The 24,736-nt window shown below is 41.5% G+C and overlaps 1 protein-coding gene across 6 annotated transcripts in view; it reads left to right on the forward strand.

The window, feature by feature from the left end:
• Window positions 1-24,736, forward strand: part of agap3 (ArfGAP with GTPase domain, ankyrin repeat and PH domain 3) — a 138,161-nt gene that overhangs the window by 112,028 nt on the left and 1,397 nt on the right. For all 6 annotated transcript variants that reach the window (XM_061693167.1, XM_061693169.1, XM_061693170.1 and 3 more), the window contains 4 exons: window positions 7,917-8,071; window positions 8,406-8,496; window positions 9,379-9,601; window positions 23,356-23,611. In XM_061693167.1, coding sequence (XP_061549151.1) covers window positions 7,917-8,071; window positions 8,406-8,496; window positions 9,379-9,601; window positions 23,356-23,611 — 725 coding nt within the window. The remainder of the gene's footprint in view (window positions 1-7,916; window positions 8,072-8,405; window positions 8,497-9,378; window positions 9,602-23,355; window positions 23,612-24,736) is intronic.

The following is a 24,736-nucleotide window of genomic DNA, read 5'->3' on the forward strand; positions in this document are numbered from 1 at the left end:
CAAAAATATATATGTTTAGTTATCTTTTTTTGTAAACTGTAAACAAGGGCCCACACTCTGCCCATGGGGAGGTAAAATGCATCATTTCCAGTCGTATGTCATTTTCAGTGCACCAAGAAGCAGGGAGTGCGGTCATGTCACCGGTCAACACGTAATATCATCAAATAATGAAAATTACAGCAAGACGTTAGAGTAGCTGATCAAATTCTATTCTAACTTGATCTCTATTTGAAACTCTTTGATTTCTTCCACATGATGAAAATGCAGCAGCAGCCAACTAATTAGTCCAAAAAGCCATTTTAACTAAATAAACAGGTTGCCAAATAACCAAGAAAACAAGTGTCCCAATACTTTTAGCCATACTGTATGATCTCGGAATGGGCACAATAATCGCTCCAACTCTACATATTTTCATCTCAAAATATTCTAAAGCATCATTACTTTTGATGTATTCGTTTACCACGACTTCGCTCTGATTCGCCTCCACACATTGGACACGCTGGTTAATATGCTGCGCGCTGCCATGGAATGAACTTCTCATGTGCTTAAAGAATAATGCAGGACACATAAGGGGACAAGTGACAGCGCCCGTAATGCGTTTTACAGCAGCCGCCAATGAGATTGTTTGATGCGCCGCCCCGTCAAAAACTCAGCTGGAAAACTGCCGTGATGAACATTTTCTGTTTACTAAGAGTAGTAATCGTAGTAAAAACAAGGCATCCACTTGGGGGGCTTTAACAATGTGCATAGATTTTTCATCCACCAGTTATTATGCTTGATTAAAATAATATATTAATATTTATGTCAAGTGAAAATTAGAGTTTGAAACAAGACAAAAAAGGCCTGCTATGGAGAGAAATGCCAAGAACCAAATCAAACTAATGAGTTAAGAAGAAGAAGCTCCCAGAACATAAACGCACACAACATTGTGAAGCAATCATGTCAAGACTATACTGGAATGCTAATTGTCGTAACGATGGAATATCTTGAGCAGAGAACCGGTTTACAACATGCGGGAAGACACTGTTTTGTGCTTTTTGTGTTGATCTTTTGGTCAGCAACAGAGTTCAAATGGGATCAGCAGTCTTAATGAACTTTTTAATGTTCAAACTCCTATTTTGAAGTAAGATAATTACAGTGCCGTCTCTTTCACGGAGGTGTTCATTTGTTCGTAGAGCAAACATAGTGCAATCTATTTTCACCATTCAAAACAGTTCCCAGGTGTCTTAATCATTTGTACAGGTTTTGCTACGACCATGGGTGGAGCTATGGCGTTGCGATGACACGAGTAGGGTACTCGCTGTTGACTTTTATGACTACTCTAGTCTTTTTTGTTTTTTTTTTTTTTTTTTTTTAAATCGATGAGCAATAATTTCTGGAGACTCTTAAGACTCCCTCCAGAGAAGAAGTTCACCCGCCGCGTCCAGACTGCAAATGTATGTTGCTTGATGATGCCTTTATTGGCCATGATTGGATTTGTTTAGCGGGTGCCTGGCTTAAAATGTTAGAAAATAGTTAGCAAGTTGGGAACAATGCAAGTTCTGAAGTCGACCTGCACTTCACCCAACTGGTATAAAGTTTCCGCAATTCGAGAGAGAGTCAACTTAATCAAGTGTGCAAATGTCCTGCACCTCCGCATAGCAAGGGTTAACATCCTCTGGAGTCCAGCTGAGGATTAGGAGATGGAGCTTTAACTGCCTGCGCTAATGGCGGGTGTTTATCTCAATACTTTGTTTTTTGTCGCTCCCCGACTCGCTCTCATTTCCCAAAGCTGTCCCCGGAGCCCGCGCTCTCGTAATGACTTCCTGCGCACCACGCACCCGACGGAGAGAAGGAAATAACAAGATTGTCATTTGGAGCTGCCCACAGACGCACGTTTAATTGGCCGCTGCTCTCATCGGGCTCTGTTGTTAAACGCGCTAGCTATTAGCAGTAGCGGCGCTGATTTCATGTGTTTGTTTATTGTACTATTGGCTGGTGGTTGTGTGCAGAGGTGTGTGTCAGATAGATAGCGAGTGCTCTCCAGTCTCTCTCTCTCGCTCTGTCTGAGTTGGGTGGTGGTTTTCCCCCCCGGGGGGGGCCTGTCGCAGTAATGGCCTGCTCCTGATTGCTCTGATACAGGTTAGGAATATTGGCTTTAATGATGTGTAAAATGAGCAAGCAGTGCCGCTGACATTTACAGATGGGCGCCGCCTTGGCCTGTTCTTCCCAACTGCTCATTAATTCACAGGGAATGGCGAGCACTTCTTTAAGTGACTGCCTGATGCGTGCGGCGGCATGCAACGCGAGGCGATGCGACGAGGCAAACAATAGCTCACCTTCCGTCCCCTTCGAGCGCCGTCTCCGCCAAGTGTTCACACAAATGGATTTGTAAAAAAAAAAAAAAAGAAAGAAGAGGAGGTCCTCAAGGCTAAAGACTGCTGCTAAGTCCTTTGTAAGGTTTTGTCACGCCGGTCTCCGGAGAAGCTCGCATACAATAGAGAACTCAGCTGGGCTCGCATCGGCGCCCTGAGGTGCTAATCTGGTCCACAAGTCCTGTCACTGTCCTCATTTCTCTCAGCGTGACAAAGGAGCCTCCACTCTAAATGCAGTTCACTTATTTTTGTTCCTCGGCCATCGATTTACGTAGCACTTACTTAATATTTTGTGACAAATTTGGACATTTTCCAAAATTGCAGCCATACTGGAACAGGTACTGTAGAGGGTCCACAGTTTACGATGTAACCCAAATTTCCAGGCAAGTCAGAATGTGCCGTGGTCCATCACTAGCTTATTCTAACACAGTAGTTACAGTGGGTAACTCATAATTACAGTATATATTTGTATGAAAAACACTTCTAAGCAATAAATATAAAGCAATCAAATGAAAAACAAGTGTAGACCTAATCGGATTGCGCCTGCCAAACGTGCTAAAATGCCGCATCGTTCATTTTGCATTGACTACAACAACGAGAGAGTGAAAGGTAACACCTTTGAAACAACAAGTGTCTGTTGGGAATGCTTTTGAACACAAAGTAACAACTACCTTAATACAAACAACCATTCACACTCACCTTCACACCTATGGGCAATTTAGAGCCTTCAGTCAACCTTACATGCATGTTTTTGGGATGTGGGAGGAAACCGGAGTGCCCGGAGAAAACCCACGCAGGCACGGGGAGAACATGCAAACTCCAAATAGTCAAGGAATAAAGAGGCTGTTTACCATTATTCATTCATTGTGTTTAAATAATGGTTAACTTGAAATAAGTTGTATTATTATTATTCAGTACAATTGTTAAAAATGCAGTTTTTGCTGAAAAGTAATCATTTTGAGGGAGAAAATGTTTTCGCACAACATGCATAACAAAATTTGTACCGACCGGTGGCCCAGAAACCAAAGTACAATATGATGGATTACCTGTACTGTCCCACCCCCAATTGACACCAATTGCTACTTTTCTATTAACCAGCGGTTTGGTGCCAGGGCTTTGGGGACATCTTGTGGTGTTACAGAATGATTCAAAAACCACGAATAAGTGAGTTTTTAAACTAAAGCTTAGGATAAGTTCCATAGAAAAATTGTGATAGTGCCTCACGCAGTGGAGTCTAGGGGCTGGTTTGAAAGTGGCTCTGGATCTTCAACCTGGCTAGCTGATGAAGCCATGGCCAAAGAAACTCGGTGTGTGTGGTGGTTATTAGCTAAATTAATTAAACATTTTCAGAAATAAGCGTATAAAAAAAGAGACTTGTTGTTTACTATCACACGTCTTTGAAGAAAAGCAATTTAAGTCAATTTTCCATAATATGTCCCCTTTAAATTTTCTTGACTTTTGCATATCTTCCACCAAACATTTGAGCCATACAGTGGGTATGGAAAGTATTCAGACCCCCTTAAATTTTTCACTCTTTCTTATATTGCAGCCATTTGCTAAAATCATTTAAGTTCCTTTTTTCCTCATTAATGTACACGCAGCACCCCATATTGACAGAAGAAAAAAACGGAATTGTTGAAATGTTTGCAGATTTATTAAAAAAGAAAAACTGAAATTTCACACAGCCATAAGTATTCAGACCCTTTGCTCAGTATTTAGTAGAAGCACCCTTTTGAGCTAATACAGTTATGAGTCTTTTGGGGAATGATGCAACATGCAAGTTTTTCACACTTGGATTTGGGGATCCTCTGCCATTCCTCCTTGCAGATCCTCTCCAGTTGAGTCAGGTTGGATGGTGAACGTTGGTGGACAGCCATTTTCAGGTCTCTCCAGAGATGCTCAATTGGGTTTAAGTCAGGACTCTGGCTGGTCCATTCAAGAACAGTCACGGAGTTGTTCTGAAGCCACTACTTCGTTATTTTAGCTGTGTGCTTCGATTCATTGTCTTGTTAGAAAGTGAACCTTCGGCCCAGTCTGAGGTCCTGAGGACACTGGAGAACTTTACTACTTTACCTTTCTCACCTAGCCTTCTCACCAAGGCTCTTCTCCCCCGATATCAAGTCCAGTCAGAATAATCAAACAGCTGGACTCCAATGAAGGTGTAGAACCATTTCAAGGATGATCAGAAGAAAGGGACAGCACCCGAGTTAAATATGAGTGTCACAGCAAAGGGTCTGAATACTTATGGCTGTGTGATATTTCAGTTTTTCTTTTTTAATAAAGCTGCAAAAATGTCAACAATTCTGTTTTTTTCTGTCAATAAGAGGTGCTGTGTGTACATTAATGAGGAAAAAAATTTAACTTAAATGATTTTAGCAAATGGCTGTAATATAACAAAGAGTGAAACATTTAAGGGGGTCTGAATACTTCACATACCCACCGTATATCATAAATGTCTTCCGAACCTATGCCAGATAACATGAACTCCCTTCTTCCTTGAACAACTTGTGCAAGAGAGACGTTCCTGAGCATATTTATGATCCACGTAAATGCTGGACGGTGTTTATCTTCTTCCGCTTCTCCCCCTAAAAAGTGAAGTTGAAGGCGCCATTACGCCTTCAACTTCACTTTTTATTACGCTGTTGTAATTAAGGAAAAGTTGCGCCCTCTCTCCTGGCGTTAATTTATTTGTAAGCGTCAGGAACTTGTTGATGGAGAGCTGGCAGATAAACGCGGTCAACAGGTTAATGCTCAGCATAATGTGACGAGGTGATTGTTCCGGAATGCCACCTGCAACCACGCGGTAATAACAGAAGCTCTAATGGCCTCTTCACAGGCTCCTCGTTGCAGGTTGCCTGTAAAGCTTGCAGCGATACAAGCTTTGGGCGCATTGTTCATGCTAAGATTTAGTGTGCCTGAGAAGGAGGAGGAAAAAAACACTTACATGCAGCGGGATTGCTTTGCGTTGTAATTGCCACACAGTGAGGGAATAACATGCAATATACCGATTTTTAACATCTTCGCCGATTTTTTTTTAAATGTGAGAGACCCCACGCATGCCAAGGAAAAACATTTACAAGTGTGTTCTTACTGTCTTTTAGTGTGTGGTTTACTCGAGATAACCAACACCACACATATAACGATATCTCCACGATAATCTTTGTGACATGCGACGATCGGGTCTTTGCTTACGTTCATTGGACGCAGGGAAAGAAAATGTTCAAATTTGGCCCGATTGTCGGTGTGCGTGAGGACGTGAGCTTCTTTAGTGGCTACAGTTACACGAATGAATTCGTGTGCATGGCGAATTAGATTTGTTTTCCCTTCTCTGCTCATCAGTTTAGGAAGTCAGCCATCCTTTGCTTTTTTAATCTCCATAATGAAAGTCTTTTAATGCCTCCAATTTATTGCCTGGGCAGCCAACAGAGTAATTAGCTTTGTACGGTTTTTTTTTTCTTTAAAAGATGGAAAAAATAAGTAAAACAGCATTTGAGTCCCAGAAGAGCAAATTACAGTGGAACCTCTAAATTTGAACACAATTCATTTTTTACATTTCGAAGCATTTTGCACGTTGGAAATAATGGACAGAGAAATAATCTGTTCCAGGCTGGAATAGTGGAATAGTGACCGTCATAAAACCTTCATTTACTAAACAGTGTTTTAACATTTTTAACACATACAAGTGAAAAAATAAGGTCCATCTCTGTTATGGTTCTGAAACTCCCTCAGATGAGTGCTGCCTCCATTCCTTATCAGTGCCATTTATACAGAACAATGTCACAACAAAATGAGTTGGTAGGTGCTGAAAGGATGGTGGCATAATGCAAGTAGAGACCCTTTTACACTGTCGTGAAGTTTTCCACCTTTTTTAATATCACTAAATGACACCCAGAGAGAGAGAGAGAGAGAGAGAGAGTTGGCCCAGCAATTTTCAGAGCCATAACAGAGACAGAGTTTCATTTGTGGAACTCAGTAATGGCCTGGATATCATCTAGAAATTGCACCCAAGGATGAAACAGCGACACTTCACACAGCTTTCCCTCTTTTCCAACATCTCCTTATACACAGGTGCTGTCCTACATATTTTGTGGCTCTGATGCAACCTCCCAAGGCGGAATATTCCCGGGTCTTCCCAGCTCCTCAATCCGTGTTAATGCTATTTATACAGACACAAAAAAATTGCCTGCCAAGGGGCTGTAGACTGCACGTATGTCTATATTTGTACTCTAACCTCCCACCAATGCTTTCTCCTGTCAACCCCCAATAAAGACATCGCTTCTCGCAAGTCTAAATGAAGAGGCTGTGCGAGGCTTGGATCAATTCGACCTGTAGTCGATTGTGCAAACGGAATCAGATAATTGAAGTCGGTGTGGAGCTAATTGGATTATTTCTTTTGCCGCGGCACTACATTACGAGCATCCGTCACACGTGTGTCATTTAAGAGCCTCGTCACGGCACCCGGGACCCGCCATTGATTACAAACCGCGGCGATTGCTGTCAATTAGCAAGTCGCACAGAGTTAATCTCGCATGAATGGATTACACTACGTGTCTAAATATGTTTTGATTTGTGATATCAAATATGTCATGAAGACGGTAGTGACATTTCTGATTAATTACTAGAGAATGTCAAGGCGATGTGTACCCGTTCATATTATAGTAGTGTTTACTAAATTATGGCCATGTGAGTTATATTCAAGCTACATGTGTCCTACTCACGTTCATGTAGTCAAAGCAATCCCTTTTCAAAGCTGTTTTGGCATAACAACCTGACACCTGAATATGTGGACGCATAGGTCTCGAAGCTGGAAAACAGGACAGTTACGTATTGTCTATGGATGTCAAGGCTGTGTGTACCTGTTTATATTAAAGTTTTGTGTACCAAATTAATGCTATGTGAGGCTTATTAAAGCTAACTGCTCTCCTAACAGGTTCATGTTGGCAAAACAATCCCTCTCGAAACTTGTGTGTGTGTGGGTCTCGAAGCTGGAACACAGGACAGTGACGTGTCTATGTGAGGATGGAACAATACCATCATAATAATTCTAATATTCAAATAATCTATTGATTTTTGTTGTTGTTGTTGTTGTTGTTTTTTCCCTCATTGATCGATGGATCGGATAAAACCAGAATCATCTTTATTTGCATTCCCATTACAAAAACATGGACAAAATCTTTTTCCGTGCAACTTGTGGGTGATTTTCCCGAGCGTCTACTCAATTTATGCAAATGGAGCCACTCTTTGCATTAGCATAATTAGGTAATTACCAATCATTTGGCGACGAGCTGAACCCCGCACGTGCGCGTGGCCGCCACGCAACGCAATATACAGTACGCTGTTAAGGAACGCCGCCATCTGCGCAACATATGTTGTGTTCAGACCTCTTGTTTAGAGCACGTGGGGGGGATATATGTCCCATTTCAACTGCAAGGCGGGGTATTTGAAAGAAAAACCCTCCCCTTGCGGTTAGCCTTTGTTGAGTCATCACGGTGTTTTAGCCACAAGTCGTTCATAAAACAAGGTTCAGATGTGTTGTTTTTGTTTTGTTTTTGTTTTTATCAGAACAAGAGGATTCCTTTGAGTTCATCATTGTGTCGCTGACCGGCCAGACGTGGAACTTTGAGGCGTCCACGTATGAGGAGCGCGAGCTGTGGGTGCAGGCCATCGAGAGTCAAATCTTCGCCAGCTTGCAGTCGTGCGAGAGTATCAAGAACAAGGTACTTTACCCTGTCGGCCACTTTATTTCCATTTCCCCCCTCCTTGTTTCTCAAAATTCCATTGCTCCCTGCCCTCCCCCTCCTCCTGGTGTCACACATGGGAGGCTGCCAGACAGGTGCACGGCAGTGTTGTCTTATTACAAGTGACAAGCATCACGGGCAGAAGCCGGCTTGTGTCAGCACACCTCATTTTCATATTTTATTTTGTCTGCGTCTCCTTGCTGCTCTCCCCTCTCTGCTTCCGCGTCCATTTATAACAGTTGTTGTCCTTCTCCTGCGCTGATTAGTACGCCACGACTCAATCTCTCTCTCTCTCTCCCTCGTTTCACCTCAGTCCCGATTAGGCAGCCAGAGCGACGCCATGGCCATCCAGTCCATACGCAATGTGAGGGGCAACAGCTTCTGTGTGGACTGCGATGCAGCAAGTGAGTACATTTGTCTCACGTCAAAGCCCGACGACACTTTCCGGACATTTCATTTGGTACACTTTAATGAGATCCAATCTAAGGATTTTTGGATTAAATTTGGATTGGTATTTAACAATGACTGGATTTACACTACTGGTCCAATTACCCAATTCTGATTTTATACCTTTAATACCCTATATTAATAGTTAAGATAACTAGATTTTTGAAAAAAAATACACTGAATGTGCAAATGCACGAGGTAAAGACTCTCTTGCAACTTCTTCTGCAAGCAACCCAGGCTAAACTTAGCTCCTCCCCAACATACAAAGCTTGTATATATCACTTCAACTTACTCCTTTGTTACTGGTACTTCCATGTACTACTTTCCTATTAGCTTTGGTGCCATCCTGTGGCATTATATGCTGTTTCAGAAAGAGCACAAAAACCGTTAACAGGTGAGTTTCTCAGCGAATAGCTGGGAATAGGTTCATATAAATAAAAAAACGGCAATAGGTGAATTTGTATATAGTGCAACTGGATTATGCAGGGGATTACAGTCTATAAATATTACATATATTAAATACCGTTACATAGCGTTTAGTTGGCGTGAGCCGACTCCCCCGCAACTGGTGAAAAGGTAGCATAGGGGGGAAGAAAATGGAAAGTCCACACAGGTAGGCCTGCTTGCCACTGCGCTAACTACTGTAAAACTATGTACTCTGTCTTTGATAAGTGACGGCACCTACTGTGATGCTTGTAGAAGATTATTTTGGGTTTAGTGTTGTAAAAATCCAAAGAAAAAGCACGTAATGAATACTAAAGTCCATAGTTTTGTACCACAATTTTTCCCGAAAACGCGAGTCACATTCTGACACAATCTTCTCCCCGTAAACCACGCAGATCCAGACTGGGCCAGTCTGAACCTGGGCGCCGTGATGTGCATCGAGTGCTCGGGCATCCACCGGAACCTGGGCACCCACCTGTCGCGCGTGCGCTCCTTGGACCTGGACGACTGGCCCGTGGAGCTCAGCATGGTGATGACGGCCATCGGCAACGCCATGGCCAACAGCATCTGGGAGGGCGCCCTGGAGGGCTACAGCAGGCCGGGCAGCGACAGCACCAGGTAAGATTGACCATTAGATAATAGAATACTGGATTTTATACTAGAGTGTGTGCTTTTTTTTTTTTTAAATTTATTTATTTATTTATTTTATTTTTTTAAGGGTTGAAATGTTCTCTGATGGGATACATTGCGGTAATATGCAATCATTATTTTATAGTTTTTATTTTATCCTAACTATGTAGTTTTAAGTCCACTGCTAGACATGAAATAGTCTCCATGATGTAACAAACTTGCCACGGTCATCCCTTTATCTCCTCATTTTCCCTTCATTTGCTTGCCGACCATAATTCACGCTGAGCATACGGAGTGTGACATCATTTAGCAGCTCCCTGCTAAATGCCCCAAATCCATTAAGTTCCTCACTTGACATGGAAGTGTTAATCAGGGGAAAAGATCTTGTGATGTTACAAAAAAAAAGGGAAAAAAAATGCTGGCCCACCACAACGTAACCTGGCGCTTCTCTGAAGATGCAGGAGGAGGATTGTTTATCTCGTGGTGACAGGTAAGGCCTGGTGTCCCGGGCTGACTAATGTCCTGCTGTGTGGCTGTGCAGGTAATTAAGCACACCATTATGGTTAAAGCCTAACCCCGAGAGCCGGACCCTCGGGCCCCGAAAGGCCCCGTCACATATCCATCACCGGGGCCCGGGTCATCGCTCTGTCTGTCACGGCCACCGCCGTCTCAACATTCTCCCTGCTGGCGCTTTGAACTTACTGCGGAAAAGTGAAAGCGACAGTTTTGCTGGATTGTTTTAATCGTGACTTTTAATGCTGGCATAGATAGCTGAACAAAGATAACATTATTTGCAGTCAACAAATCATTTTCGGACAAACTAAGTGGAACTGGATCATTTCTGGGCTCGTGGTGGAAGCATTTCACCAAGTACCATCCTGCCGAACTCCCCTTTTCAACATGCGGATCCGCTCAAGTGTAAATGCAGCTCTTCTTACCTGTTTTTTTGGCTTTGATGTTTGATGATTGTTTTAGACGGTGCAGTCCAGCTGTTGCTTAAAAGTGGCTCTGGCTCTTCACGCAGCCTCACTTCCAAGTCATAGGTGGAGAAACGCAGTGATTCCACAACATTCACCGGCGAGATCTAGCTGGCCGGTATGCATACAGTTGCCGGCGAGAGGACAAAGGGAGCCTCGGTGCAAACCTCAGGCTTCCCCCCTTGGTTGTCATGGTAACGAAAGCTGCATTCACCATTGGCGCAACAGAATGTGGTGTTGGATGAGGGCTCACTTGGAGGCATGTGCCCCTAAAAACAAGCTGAGTCAAGCCAGACTAGGGAAAAAAACAAAATGTTTTTCAGACTGGTCAAAAGTTGAAAAAAAACAAAAAAATAAACATTGTGGCGAACCTGCATTGATGGTTTTGTAGTTTTAAGATGCAAAGGCACCAGGCCGTCTCTTTCCTCTTGCCACTTCTCCACTGAATGATGGCCTACAGTTATTTATCGAATGCTTTCTGCTCCAAATCGCTCGCGCCAGTCGTCCCGATGAAAGATTATTGATGTTGATTCCTCTCGCTACCGCTGTCACTCGTCCCTCGTGTCGCCTGGGGAAGTAAGGTCCTTCATTGTCTTTAAAAAGAAAGAAAGAGAAAAAAAAAAAAAAGATCTTATCCTGGAGCGGCATCTCCATTATTTTACACTGTCAAACAATAAATCTAATTTGCGGCATAAGTAATCTTCAGAGTGATTGTAAAATATCACATGGTTAGCGAGAAGCTCTTGTATCTCGTATCGTGTTGCTTTATCATGAATGATGAATTATCAGGAACTTAATGGGTTTCTTTCTCTTTTTCCACGCCATAAATCCTCACCTGCCTTCTTTTTCTTTTCGCCACGCATTATTTTGATGATTTTTAATTGTGTCCCGCCGGTGACGTGCGGGAAGCTTTGTGGCGCCCCGCTCCCGCTAAACATTAGTGACACCTCATCTAAACGACTCAGTAACTACTCGAGTATCAACCGGCTGTCTGATTGAATGTCTCTTGCAACACTAGTTTTACCCCCCCTGCTGCTTTCTTCTTCTTTATTTATTGTATTTTGACGATTTAACGTGAATGCGTTCATCCACAAGATGGCTTCAGTTTATGGAGAGCGCGCCAGTCATCGCCAGACAGACTGAGAGATTACTGGTGTACATCAGACTGATTGGAGGCATTGTAATGGGATGCATGTTGACTTCTATTAACATACTTGCAGCGCGTTTGCCCACACTGAAAGAAAAGTACATCATGTATTGCCGTAAGATCCACACATACAGAACACAGCAGATGCAAATTTATTCTCACGAATATGAATCATTTGGGAAATTTGGGGAAGAAAATCAATGAATGATAAGAACAATATAACACATGATATGAAGTGACTTAATCTGTCCAAGGGTTCAACTGTGAGCCTTCATAAAACAGATTTTTCTGTTGTCAAGAAGTTAACCGCTTGGTATTAAAACGAAATTAAACTACCATAAAGTAAAATTACTCACCCTTTGAGGCAACAAGAAGGTCTTTGCAGACCGATACTGATTTATTATGTCTCCGGAGGCAAGATAAGAATAGGCCAACAATAATTGTAATTAATACCTTACTTTTGTGCTGAAATAATGCATGATATAATTGATGTCATACAATGTATTGATTAAAATACTATTGTAATAAATACATCAACGTAAATAATTGAACAATTTTGAATAGTTATTTTTAATAAAATCATTTTTTGCCAATAAATAAAATAAAATTAATGTTTTAACCATTTTAATCAACACAGATTACTCAGGATGTAGATTAGGAATTCATAATTTTCAACTAAGATGATAATTAAAATATGCTTTAATAAATACATTGAAACATAGTTTAACAATTGTGATGATATATGTTAATATTATAGCATATATAATAATAATTTTAATAATTGTTGAATCATACCTCAAAGTAGGCAGAATATGAATATTTTTTAAATTAGAATTAGTATTATTTTCATTTTTTAAATATTTTGTGGGAATACTTACAATGCAAATAGATAACTCACAATTTAAATAATATTTCCAGTTGTATTAATCATTTGTGCTAATGAATACAATAAAAGTGTGATGATTTAACTATAATATATGGACCATTGTAATAACATGATATGTGCTAATAAATAACAACAAAAATACATTGTTTAATCATTTCACAAAGAAAGCCTAATACAGTTGTTTGGGCACAATCCCTAATTTTAGTTTATTCCAAATGTGTTTTGGGGGGTTGAGGCCATGAGTTCTTCCACACCAAACTCACTCAACCGCATTGACTTTGCTTAGTGCACTCGGAACAGAATGGGGCCTTTTTTAAACTGTTCCTACAAAGTTGGAAGCGTACAATTGTCCGGAAGTGTCTTGGTAAGATGATAAATTCATTGTCAGGAGTGCTACTCCAACTGGTAATTGAACAATTAATTGATTCTTTTAATACATTTGTGCGCGTCTCGTGTGGTGACTGCATCCGGCAAATATTGGAAGGGAGGTGTTCTTTTCATTCGCACCCGGCAGTCGTTGCGTTTTGCACGTCGCCTCTAATTGCTTGGCGAGTTTGTGATAGAAAACAGCACACACACAGAAACAGAGACAGCAGTTCTCATTTGGCGGAAGATGTCCTGGAGCGCGGGCCAACACGGACGGCTATCCCTCACTGGCGCGGGCCCCTCGCCGTCACCCTCTGTGGGCCGCGCGCCGCCCTCGGCCACAGCCAGGTAACAGCTCTGATGAGAGCCCTCCACTTTGTTTCAGAAATAATTTGCCGCTCCTGCCGCCTGCAGGGGCTGCGCGGTAATAAAAATGAATCACACCGCTAACCTCTCCAAACTTGCGCGCCCCCCTTCCCCGGGCTCTGCAACAACGCTTTAACCCCTTCTCCTCTGGCCCCTCTTCTGCACATTAGTCCTTTAAAAGAGCAACTCGCAGGTTACAAGTACTAGAACTCCCAGAAGAGCTTTAGAGTAGCCTCAAGCCCTCATGCAGGAAGAGTAATTAAGACGACTGAATGACAGTCTCTCTCTCTCTGTCTCTCTCTCTCGCTCTCTCTGTCTCTCTATCTAAATTAAAGCCACACGTCAGTAATTAGACCTGTGTGGGAGAACCCGAATCACTAATTACCTGCATGTCGCTGGTTTGACTGGCACAGTAAACTTTTCTTTGACCTGAAAGATGTGAAATCACAAATGCTGACTGGCCAATCACAGCGCAGCACAGAATAGATGCTTCGCTCTGTTGAATTCAGTGATACATTTTATGCTTTTTAAATCGTTATTGTGACACATTATTCGGTCCGTTTCTAAAATGTAAAACTACATCCCGACAGGCGAAGTTTTGATGTTACAAGCGGTGCGGATTGAACTAGTTAGAGCAGCCGCGTGAGAATGTGATCACACGGCACAAGAAAGCCATACTACCATACATGGTTTTGCATTTGTTTGTTTCAGAACTATGGTTGTTTTTTTCATACTTTACATACATTCATATTTAACGGTAGGCCTAGTTACTCTCCGTCATTCTAGCAAGCTAAAGCGGGCATACACGTATATCGAGATACCATGCATAATGAGGAAAAAAATGTGCACGTGTGTTCTTAACTAGTCCTTATCGTCTCCACTGACAATCACGAGTCTTTTCCCCAAATCGGGTTATCTGTCGTAGTACCAAGACTGACCTGTTAGTGGCAGCACAATGCCACAGGGCATCCAGACTGCCCAAAAATACAAAGAAGAAGAAAGGTGGTGTGGTGGTTGTTGTAGTCGTAGAGAGCTAGCCAGCTTTTACATTTTCACTCCTTACTATCGTTGCAGTGGTTGATTGTTTTTGCTTGTTTTTGTTGAAAGCGATTTTGATATGGTGGATGTTGGCTTCAAACACGTACTGCACATCATTTTGTCTTCTTCTGTCTGAAATGTACGCTTTCCAAAATGTGTAGAAACACTGTTAGTTCAGAAAGCTTGACACCCTTAGCAACAGTAACTAAGTGGGGTGCGGTCTTAGCAAAAGGTGGATTTAGACATGTCGGCGCACACGAGAGGGCCATGTCTCGTCGTCCCCTTTCTGCTTTGAGCGAGAGTCAAGGGTTGAGCAGGGGTTAACAGCATGCGCATTTAAGGGTGTTAAGGCTTGCTGGCACAAAAACACAGTCACTCCATCATGGCGGAGTGTGACAAGCTCATTAATGTCACAACATATTCAAGTCTTCCGTCTGTCCGCCCGCCCGCCCGAGGCAACCAGACGCTCGCCTGTCCGGCGCGGCTCGGAGAGACACAATAACCTTTTGAATCGTGTCCAAGCAGATACTGTACATCTGTTCATTGGGGAAGCAGGAAAAGTGGCGACAACTCCACCTGTAAACGCCGTTTACAAGACAACCGGCTCGTAAAATGTGTCTCCTTTGTGCCCTTTTAAAAATAAATAAATAAACACTTCCCGCTGGAAAAACAACTGTTAACGCTGTAATATGGCAGGCCACAATGTGCATTTGAAGCATTACACGCAAATGCACCAACTGCATGTTTTCCCCGCCATTATCCAAAAGTGTATTTTGAAAATGACACATTGGAAATGCAGTGAATGTCCACTTTGAGAAGCCTTAAGCGCAAACGCAACAACACAAGCATTTGTTGTTTTGATTGGAATGCGCCTGGAATGAACAGTCGACAAACGTGTACAGCACTCATTTTCAAGCGTTTACACAGAAATGACAATGAACTAATCATGAAAAAGCTTAACTTTTTAATTGGTGGATACAAATAGTTTGGTCTCTGGAGTGCCTGGCCACCCACTGAGTGTGAAATTAAACAACCAAGCAAATCTTTTGTCGCTCGCCTATTTCTGAAAGCGGCAGGGACAACGATGAACTTTAGTCGGCATCTTGAAAGAAAACAAACACAGGTAAGCTAACGTTAACTCTAATTGACAGCACCCAATCTAATTTCTGTCTTTCTGAGATGAATATTCCTGAAAAGAGCTGTTAATTCCACCTTTAATTGGCTTTATTGAACAGAAGTATTATGATTTGGCTGTAGTTTATGCCAAGTCAACTAAATTGGCTATTTTTTCACTCTTTATGAATACCACGATCTCATCACAGTTATAGAACCCATCAATACTATACAAAAACGCAATATAATAAAACACAACTATGCCACGTGCATCAGAATCAATATTTATTTAATAATGTGACAAAAACATGAAAAAAATTGATAGCCCATGTATCATACTCACCGGAGATGCTGATTATTAAATGCATTAAGTGCAGATTGCTACAGACATGTTTTGTCAGTCGAGCTGACCAACTAATCAAAGAATGAAAAAATGATGACGCTCACGGCAAATTTGAAATCTGATTGGTTAAAGGAACAGTCCCATTGTTATCGAGCTAAATCGACCAGCACTACTGAGTCTGAAGGCCCTGGGCAGATTACACAAGTTTGTCATGGTAGCACATAGAGGCTGAAATCCGATTGGACAAGAAAATGTAACGTACACAACACTGACAGCTGTGTAACCCAGAAAAATGCTACATAATGAAGAGAATAGAGTGTGGGGAATAAATGAATACAATTTGTGGAACAAATATTGTATATTGTAAATGTAGGTAAGTGCATCTGATGGTGTTTTGCCCCCCCCCCCCCCCCCCCCACTGACAGTATTTATCTCAAATGAACTTGGTGGAAAATGGGGAGGCATATACCAGGCCTTGTTTTGCACTTTTAGCTGCTGCGTTGACTGGATTGCTGGCCCTTAGCAACCTTTGATAGTTTGGGGCCCAGCTTTCATTGCCTTTCTTTTCTTCCTGTCGCTTCCCTCTTGGCCCCAAACTCTCTCTCTCTCTCTCTCTCTCTCTTTCTTTCTCTCTTTCTCTCTTGTCCTTCTGCCGCCGTCTCTCTTCTTCTACCACCTCTTCCCTCCCCTCGGTCGGGCTGCATGGGAATGGAGTCCTTACGAGGTGGCCGTCTGTGAACTCTGTTCAGGCTGGTCAGTTCTGCTAAACAGAGGACGGTTTCTCCTCGTCAGTGCGTCCATTCTATGTACATGCAGTCAATCTAGACGAGTGGGCTGGAGGAGGAGGAGCCAAGGGGAAACTTCGATTGTTGTCGGTGGGATGGACATCCTCCTCTTCCGATGGCCCGATGCGTAGTCTCAGTTTCCTTTCCTATAAATCCCAGCATCTCTTTTCAGGCTTGACTAATTGTCCTGGTTTGTCGCTCTTTATTTGAATCCAGTCATGTGTTCTTGACTCCGTGGGCCCGCGTTGAGGAGAATCATTCCGCCATTTGCCACTTAATTAAGTCAGGGTCAGGAGCCATTGCTCAACAGAGAGTTCGAATAGAATTATAAAATGGGCCTTTCTACTGTTAAGCTCTATCTAGACGCGTCAAAACGAAAGGGGACACCATCTCTTCACAGGAATCCCATTTCCACTGGAGTCCCAAAAAGGTGTTTGCCTTATTGATGGTTACCCCATGACTTTTGTGGAGTTGAACAGCAATTACCAGGAAGGCTGGTGTAAACACAGCTAAGTTCTGAAACTGGATGCAACACTGGCATTTTTATTGGGAACCCGACGCTCCCCTTTGTCCCCTGAGCAACAGCCAAACGGGGAACAAGTATGCGCTCAAGGCTGAAGTAACCACCAAGTCCAATTTCCTAAATCTCCCCCCATACTGAGAAAATTCACTCCCTTGAAGCCCCCCCGCCCCTTTCTTCAACTCCCACCCGATACCGTCCTGCCACTTTGACATGCTAAATCTGCTGATTTTATTTTTCTGCCTCCTGCAGTGAGGAAGTGTCCTTTTCAAAGCGCTCCGCTTCCCCTCCTGACTGTCTAAAGCCAACCGCTGTTTGGATTGCTCTTCTATTCCAAACAAAAGACAGAAGCGGGGATTACCATTTCACTTCCTTTCACATTCTCGCTTTCAAGTATTTTTTTCTTGAAAAAAAAAAAGACTTATTTTTTTCCCCCAAGGCTTCAGCAGTGAGCTTGATTAACATTGTTAGAACTTGTAGGACATGAGAGGGAAGTGACTCATAATAGCAAAATAATGATGAAAACCAAGTAAATCCACTTCATGATTTTTTTTTTAACACAATTGAAAGCGTATCTGCACATAAACACTTCAACTGCTTGGAAACAGCGACAAACTTTCGAAAAAATAATATTCATCATATCGTCGCTGTCTGATGAAAAGCGAGCAAGTCGACTTCGTCATAATTTGGACTTTTTACCAGAATGCAGTTTGCTGTCATCTCCTGCGTGTCCTGTTAAAAGCGTGTCGCGAAAAAATCAATAAAAACATGTTTTACAATACTGCGATTGGCTGGCAACCAGTTCAGGGTGTATCCCGCCTCCTGCCCGATGACCGCTGGGATAGGGTCCAGCACGCCCGCGACCCTAATGAGAAGAAGCGGCTCAGAAAATGGATGGATGGATGGATGGATGTTTTACAATACAAGTATCTCCATTTGCACAAAAACCGTCATACACATACTCTGCTTTAACTGGTAGGGCACGATCGGGGACTTACTCATTAAATCAGAATCATCTTTATTTGCCAAGTATGTCCAAAACACACAAGGAATTTGTCTCCGGTAGTTGGAGCCGCTCTAGTACAACAGACAGTCAATTTACAGAACACTTTGGAGACATAAAGACATATCCTCGCCATTCAAAGAAAACCAAGTAAGTCCAGTTAATGACTCCCCTGACTTTTTAACACTATGGGGTTTGCCGTGAACTTTAACACTATGGGGTTTGCCGTGAACTGTCCTGCATGTCCTGGTAAAAGCGAGTACAGCACCTAAACAACCACAGACACATTTTATAATGCCATATTTGTAACAACTATCTCCATTTGTGTGTCAAATAAAACAAATAAGTGTCAAAGTGTCAAATACATACCCTGCCTGGTTTGAAAAAACAATTACTTGTATTTATCATATCGTCACTGTCTGATGAAAACCAAGTAAGTCCTCCTCATGACCAGTTTAACTTTTTGGAGTTGGCCTTGTTGTCCTGCTTATCCTGTTAAAAGCATGTACTGTAGCTTTTTTTAAATATAAATAAAAAATGGCTATGAAAACATGAACACTTTCTAAAAATACGTATCATATCGTTGCTGTCTGATTAAAAACTAAGTCAGTCTACATAGTGAATGTCATCATGTCCTGTTGACATGTTATATAACGCCATGTTTTTTGAAAGAACAACTTTTCAAAAGTTGTTCTTTTACTCCAGGTGTCATTAAAAAAATAATAATAATTCTCAAGAGTTGAGCCTCAGCGTGAGCTTGTCCTTTTCCCTGCATCTCCCTTCGGCTTGTTTTGTCACAAAAGTGTCCCCCGGGCTGCTTTCTTGTGAGATCTGGACGTCTTCTTAATGGTTCTCGCCGGCCTTTTTTGTTTCACATCTTAGTGTTAACTTTCTGCCTCATTTAACCTCGGCCAATTCACTGCGCTTGGTGCATTCAGACTCTCATTCAAACTCTGGAGCCCGCTGATTTACATTTTGAGCCCCATCCAAAGGGTTGTAAATCATATCGCATTTTTCAACTTAATTTGTCGCCGAAAGAATGACGTTCTCTCTCGCCGGAAATAAGAGAGGACGGCGGCACGGCCCCTTCCTCCTTTAAGGCCAATTGATTTGCTAACAGGCTTGTCCCCCTCACATAGTGACTGACGAGGGATTGATGGTTTAACACCATAAAAGTCCGCAATCGCCTGCCATTAGGCCGCTATTGTCGGACGCACAATACCTTCATCCCGAAGAAAAGGCCTCCTTATGGTGTGGCGAGGACAGCCGCATTCTCCTGCGTATTTTCCCTGCGGCCGTTACAAAAATGAACCATATGCTTATCAACACTGTTTTAAGACGGCGGCTTTACGAGCTTGCTTTGTTTTGTCTTTGCAGCTCATCAATCTGCGCTTCGTCTTTCACTTCACCTCTTAAGACTTTTGCCCTCCACACAAGGCCTCATAGCAAACGTCCACAAATTAGTAGCAAACACCCTGTAACTAAAGATTCCTCATATCTAAAAGCCCTGCATCTCCACTACGACTCTTTCACGTCACGTTCTCCTTCATGTCGTGTTAAGCGTGCAGGTAAATCCATCCTCCTCCTCCTCCGGGGTCGGGTCCTGTCCGATTAAGTGTGTAATGACCGATGGGGGGTGGGGCTTTATGACAAGGTGTTTTTAAACAAGTATCTCCATTCGTGAAAGCACTATCTTTCAAAGCACCCGCTTCAGACAACACTTTTCGTGGAAATGGAACAAGATCGTGAGTGGTTACCATTGTTAGACATGCTAGTGTTAGTTAGTGCTACGCAAGGCATGGTAAAGGATTTCTTGAGAGTATTTTAAAATAAAAGTACCTCTATTTATCTTATCCAAGTACAAATCAAGTGCGTCTACTTTGTGTTTTTAACCAGTATCTCTATCCCCCACCAGAAAAGTCAATTAAACACATTACACCTTTCCGCCTCATAGTAGGAATGCCTTTTCAGGAAATAAGGAACCAAGTGATTCCACTTTATGGCGTTGTGACTTTGTTTTTTTGTTTATATAATTACATTCTCTGCGTGTATTTAAACATCATTAGATTTTCTGTGTTTAGCTAAACAACCAATAAAAACATTTGTCATCATTAACCATTTAACTAGGAGTTAGGAGGATGCTAAAGTAAACAAATGTCAATCCTTTATCTTCTTTTAGCTTGATTTCCATCGGCTGAAAAAAAAAAAAAAAAAAAACCCCACAAAAAAAATACTAAAAAATGAAAAATACACAAACCAACCTTATCGGTCAAGCATAGGAAGCCATTATTGCATTTGCAAAAATGTGTTTTAGTGGTTGAATGCGACCCTCGTGAGGATGAGCGGTGTAGAAAATGGATGGATGAATGTTGAGCTGGAGTTTTTTTGTTTCTATGACCTACTTTTCTGTTTTTGTGTTGCTCCTGGAAAGAAATGTGACAAACAGCAGTGACGTTATGTAAAACCTTTGAGAAACGAGCAAAAAAAACCCAAAAAAAGCGCAGTAATACATTTTGCTGAATTCTTAAAATTGCATTTCCATGTTTGTTTTTACAAAAGAGAGCATCATTGTATTACTCTTGTGCACAATCAATGGAAATTATTTTGGTCACCTTATTTAACTACAGGGTCAAAATATTACAGCTCTCACAATCCATTTTTTTTTAACGCGCTTGTCCTCATTACTATTTCAGCTGAGCTGGAGTGGGCAAAGTACGGCCTGGGGGCTACATCTGGCCTGCTCCATTCTTTAATGGTTACATTTTTAAGTCCTGTAATATTCGTTGCATGAATGTAGCTTTTGATTAATGTGTCATAAGATCATTTAGTCATTGATTTATGGTCAATATTAGTAAAATAAAAATTTGTACCAATACATAAAAGTATTTTTTTCAATAATTGATTGATGAATTATAATTAAATGAATTACAAATAATACAATGAGAAAAAATGAGGCCTGCATAGCGCTCACATTAATAAACATATCATCAGCCTAATAGCAGAATTGCCCACGCCATTTTTGAATGTTTTCAGAAAACAAGAAAATGCATCAAATTCAACAAACAAGAAGAGTCTAGTTGTCTCCATTTAAACTTTTCAGATCGCCATGACCTTGGTGCCTGATCATCGACAGTACACCGATGAAGATAAAACACAATTTTTAGCAAGCGTATTGGTATTTTCGATTGCTATTGTGACAGTAAGTTCAAAATGTCTTAGGCAATTATGCTATTAGGCTAACGATATTGGTAAAAGAAGACCTCTTTGGCCGTGTCAATCAAAAGGGAGCATTAGGACTTCTGTAGAGGTAGATAGCGCCAGCCTGTCTTTCATTAGCGCCGCGGCTAAATGTCCCGAGTGTGAGAGGAAATGGAAGCCGGCGAATGTCAACTCCCAGGAGAGTCTTGTCACTCCAAAGCGTGAACTTCTGTCACTCATCCACACATCGTGACAACGGCCTCCTCTCGGCGCCCGCCGTCTTATCAGACCCGAGGCCCGACGAGGTCGCGGGGTGAGCGGCACGCTGGGCATGCTCACTCATTCACGTATTGATAGTGATTTTTTTATCTTTTATTTATTTTATTTTTTTTATCATCTATCTGCACCGAGTTTGTATACGTGATCAGAGAATGAGCGTGGTGGCGGTCAAGATGGAGAGCAATAGATGGCGATAGAGGACGGAGCCTTCTATTCTCTGGCTTCAAGACGGACTCGAAAGAGGACCTCCGGCCTCCCGTCGCTCGGCGGCCATTCAGCGCAAATCGATCCGACTGCGGGGCCGGGTCTCCCCCGGGGTCGCGCCGAGACACGCGGCTTCTTTTGTAGGAGGGCGTCCACCGATTCAAACTGACAGCAGACAGCGCTGGTGAAAAATAAGAAAAATCTGGTATTGTCCGCTGCAGACGTGAGCGGTGAAGACGTGTAACCTTTAGAAAGCCTAAACGTCACTTTCCAGCAGAAAAGTGGAATATTGTCCCGTGACGGTCCGACCCAATTGACGCTTTGATTTCCCTTTGTGATCGGGAACATTCTGTGTGTTCTTCTGCTGTGGGTGCATTTACACTGCAGATGCTTCAAGTGACACAATTAAAAAATTTTTGTGGAACATTTGGGATATATGTCATGGCAGCATGAGGACGGAAAAAAAAAAACACGTGGAATTGGATATCTTATTATATTATTATTATTATATATTGGAAGCAGCCGTCTTGCGGATAAAAATCCATCACGTAATACGCCCATTGTTGACGCATACACACCTGCGTCTTCCCAAAATACACAAATAGGCAGATCGCAAAACAGTTGCTTTAAATCTAAAATCCAAAGAATAGACAATTAAATATGGTCTAAATAATATGTCGATATAAGATATATATATATTATATTATATATATATATATATATATATATATCTTATATATATATATATATATATATATATATATATATTATATATATGTTTTTCATCGTACAAGAAAATCCAAGAGGAAATTTTGCAAAATTATACATAGTATTACAGTCAGTTGCCAGTTTAGCCGTCTTTTGTCATTGTTCTGAAATTGTTTATCAAATAATTATATATTTGGGGGGGGGGGGGGGGGGGGGTGTCAACATTTTAGACTTGAAAAATCTTTTATTCATGGGGGGGGAAAGAGGGTATTAAAATATCAGCTCTGAAATTGTTTTCCCAGCAAAAAGAAAATGTTTTATCTGAATATGCAGAAAAAGAAACATTGATTGAACTGAACTTCAGTGGAAATCTTTACAAAAAACATGAGCAGAATATTATAATCAAATCAGACAAATAATCTTTTTTTGTAATGTGAATTTGTGTGAGTTAGCGCACGGACACGCTAACTCCGCAGTCTCCACTTTGCTGCAGTGCCCTGTTTTCTCAGTCTCATCTTGACTAAAATTGACCCTGAATCTCCGCCACTGTTTTTACTGACCTCATTATTGGAACCTGATTGTTCTCTTGGCTAATCTCTGTTTGATAGTCACACAATCACCCATTTGCTTTTTTAAAAATGTATTTTGTATTTTTTATTTTTTGAATTCCTTATCGAACTGATCCTCAGTAATGTGAGATGAGTTCATACATCAGTGGAATGGCAGGAAGTGTTCTCTTGGTAACTGGCGCTAAATGAGCATGTCCGCCCCCACCTGACACCGTCCGCCATCTTGTGCCCCACCCACAGGGAGGAGAAGGAGCGCTGGATCCGGGCCAAGTACGAGCAGAAGATGTTCCTGGTGGGGCTGCCCCAGTCGGACGTGCCCCTGGGCCAGCAGCTGCTGCGGGCGGTGGTGGAGGACGACCTGAGGCTGGCGGTGGTGCTGCTGGCGCACGGCACCAAGGAGGAGGTCAACGAGACGTACGGCGACGGCGACGGCCGCACGGCGCTGCACCTCTCGTGCGCCATGGCCAACGTGGTCATCACGCAGTTGCTCATCTGGGTGAGTGAATCGCTGATCTCATAAAACGACGACGTTCCTCGAATGAAACACAATTGCGCTTAGAGGAAATACTTAAACCAATGAGAGCAATTGTCAAGCACATTTTTTTTATGGCTGATATTTGCTTGCTTCATGGAACAAAGTCTAAGCTTTTATTATTGAAAACGTCCAACCTGAAATGTCTAAAAGCAACAATTCGGCGTGTTAACTTTTATGGAGATTGTAAACAAAAGGAACGAAAGAAGTGTCCTCAACAGCTGTCATGTTAAGCAGATTCAATGAATGGAAATCCACCACTGAAGTCGCAACTCAAATTCTTTAAAAATGCAAATTCTGAATATATAAATAAAATCATAATACAAGTTTTGGGAAATCTGCTATTTTCATTTCAGGTATTTTTTAAAAACAAGCTTTTCCGATGAAAATGTTTTCATCCGAATCTTTGTTCATACTTTCTTTCTTTTTTTTTTTTAACCCAGAATTTCAAAACTTATATTTAAAATGTAAATTAATTTTGGGGAGGAAAGTTAGCATTTTGTCCTAACCTTTTTACATCTTAATCAAATAACAACTTCCCTTATTTCCCCAAAAACTATTTCAGCTCTGATATTCTGAAATATTTTTTTTTTGTTCAGTGAATTCAATTTTTTTTATTATTATTGTGTTTTGTCTAAATTGTATTATTAATAATAATATTGTTATTATCAGTATTAATTCAGAACTCAAAAAGAAATCTTGCCGGATTAAAAACTGTCCCTTTGTATTATAGTTATTGTTTTAAAGGTCTGAAATAGTAAAAAAAAATGTCTTTGGTTTTATCTTAAGACTTTAAAAATAATAATAATTTAACCAATTATAAAATATATATTTTGATATGTTTTGGGGATAAAACTTCTTTTTGCCTGAACCTTTAACTGATTAGTACTTTATATCTTAATTCATTTTTACACTAAACCGAAAAAAAAAATAACTGCAATTGTCCACTTTCAATATTTAAATAGTATGCTGTCTCCATAAACTCAGTTGGCATCATAATTAGTGACCACTGCCAAAAATTCATGTTGCAAAGGCAGAAAATGACTTCTCACTTCCATCAATATTAATGTATGTCGCGATTTTTATTTA

The sequence above is a fragment of the Phycodurus eques genome, chromosome 13, assembly GCF_024500275.1.
Source record: "Phycodurus eques isolate BA_2022a chromosome 13, UOR_Pequ_1.1, whole genome shotgun sequence".
NCBI classification, from domain to species: Eukaryota; Metazoa; Chordata; class Actinopteri; order Syngnathiformes; family Syngnathidae; genus Phycodurus; species Phycodurus eques.